General features: G+C 40.5%; 1 protein-coding gene across 1 annotated transcript in view; it reads left to right on the top strand.

Moving 5' to 3' along the window:
- LOC101846595 (innexin unc-9) overlaps window positions 1-2,071 on the top strand; it is a gene marked incomplete in the record, with an annotated part of 7,342 nt that overhangs the window by 2,407 nt on the left and 2,864 nt on the right. Inside the window, 2 exon segments of the mRNA XM_013085363.2 lie at window positions 220-388; window positions 1,446-1,579. Coding sequence (XP_012940817.1) covers window positions 220-388; window positions 1,446-1,579 — 303 coding nt within the window.

Genomic DNA, 2,071 nt, shown 5'->3' with positions numbered 1-2,071 from the left:
CAACAACAACAACAACAACGTTGAAGACGATGGCGACTACGACGACAACAACACAATAGCAAAAAACCCCACAAAAAAACAAACAACCCAACCCCAAACAAACCAACCACAACAAAAGAAGACGATGACAACAACAACAACAACAACAACAACAACAACAACAATAACAACAACAACAACAACAACAACAACAAAATACTAAGGTAGAATCCATTTCAGCCCTCGCTGTGGGTTCCGGAGCGAAACAGTACGTTGGAGATCCGATCATCTGCTGGGTCCCAACTGAGTTCAAGGACAAACGCTACAAACGTTATATCAACAACCACTGCTGGGTCAACTCACTGTACAACGTGCCTTTCGATGATCCAATACCTCTTGAAGAGAATAGGTGAGCTGCAAGTATACTAAACTTGCTTGTGATTGTAATAATAATAATAATAATAATAATAATAATAATAATAATAATAAGAAGAAGAAGAAGAAGAAGAAGAAGAAGAAGAAGAAGAAGAAGAAGAAGAAGAAGAAAAAGAAGAAGAAGAAGAAGAAGAAGAAGTCAACAACAACAAAAAACAACAACAACAACAACAACGACAACAACAACAACAACAACAGCAACAACAGCAACAACAAAAAACAACATCAACAACAACAACAACAACAACAACAACAACAACAACAACAACAAGGGGGCTCTCGTGGCCTAGAGGTTAAGGTGTTGGCCTCTCATTCAAAGGTCCCGGGTTCGAATCCGGGTAGCGACCAAAAAATTTTCTTCTCTAAAATTGTCTCCTTTCACATCCTTTCCTGATCTCTAACAATGTTCTGTTGTCTGCTTTCATTTCCACTTTCTGCCCCACCCCCTCACCTCCTTTGCCCCCTCCTTTGGGCTCCTGACTCTTTCTGCAGCATTTCTACTGCTACTCCTTAGCTCCCCCTAACTGCTGTCTTTCTGCCACACCCCTGATCTTCTGGTAGGAAAGATCTACACCTAGCCTTCTCGGAAAAGGGCGAAAAATATCGGAGGGCCCGTGTGCAAGTTGCGCACGTTAAAGATCCCTTGGTGGTCTAAAATCGATAAGAGTAGGCTTCGGCCGCCACCCGGGCAAAATTCAAAATTTCCTACCAACGAAAAAGTATTAGGTGTGTCCCGCGCGCTCATATGACCTTATGCAGTTGCGAGCGCCGTAAAACCCTATACTAAACAAACAAACAACAACAACAATAACAACAATAACAACAACAACAGCAAAAACATAACTAATTGTGGGGGGAGTTATAAGTGGTAGAAAAAAAGGATAGAAAGGTTAGAACAAGAAAACGTTCAATAAATTTAATGATGAAAAAGGTTAAAGAAGATGAAGAACGATTTTTCTTTTCTTTTTTTTCTTAATGCGCCTGAAGAAAGAATGCCACAAGAGGGTCTGTTCCGCAATATTTATCGACAGGCCAGACAATGACGTCAGCTATTATCGATGGGTAACAGTCATCTTCCTCGTCCAGGCCTTCATGTTCAAGGTTCCTCACTTCATCTGGAGAGACTTGAAAGCGTATTCAGGGGTCAATTTGACAAAGATTGTAGGTAGGTACAACATATCATCGATACAATAGGTTTGTCTTTAATATATTCACGCGTTTGCGTCTCATAGACTACAAAGCTCTGCCCCCCCCCCCCCCCTTAAAATATTGGCTCCCAAAGGACTGAATGGTGAACCGTTTGTTTTAAAATGATAGTCATTGTGAAGTCATGCGACCTTGTTTAGAGATGCACGATTAGAATTTAATAGGCACATCACTTTCATTCAGTGTTTTACTTTTGTAAACAATTACCAAACCTGAGTAAAGAATTCGTTGTGGTGATGTTTGTTTTAATTGTCGTAAAACTCGACTCTGTGATTATGTATTTTTTGTCCATTTAGGCCTACATGTGTGCCAATGTACCTATGTCCGTATATGTTTGCATCAATGCATGTGCATATCATTTAAACGAATGTGCCTCTGTTCTCTCCATAGTCCCCATAATAAGACACGAAATGTAATGTACATGAAGTTTACCCCTACTGTCACCCCCCCC

Source organism: Aplysia californica, unplaced genomic scaffold, assembly GCF_000002075.1.
Source record: "Aplysia californica isolate F4 #8 unplaced genomic scaffold, AplCal3.0 scaffold00368, whole genome shotgun sequence".
Taxonomy (NCBI): Eukaryota; Metazoa; Mollusca; class Gastropoda; order Aplysiida; family Aplysiidae; genus Aplysia; species Aplysia californica.
This window is presented reverse-complemented; position numbering and strand designations above follow the sequence as displayed.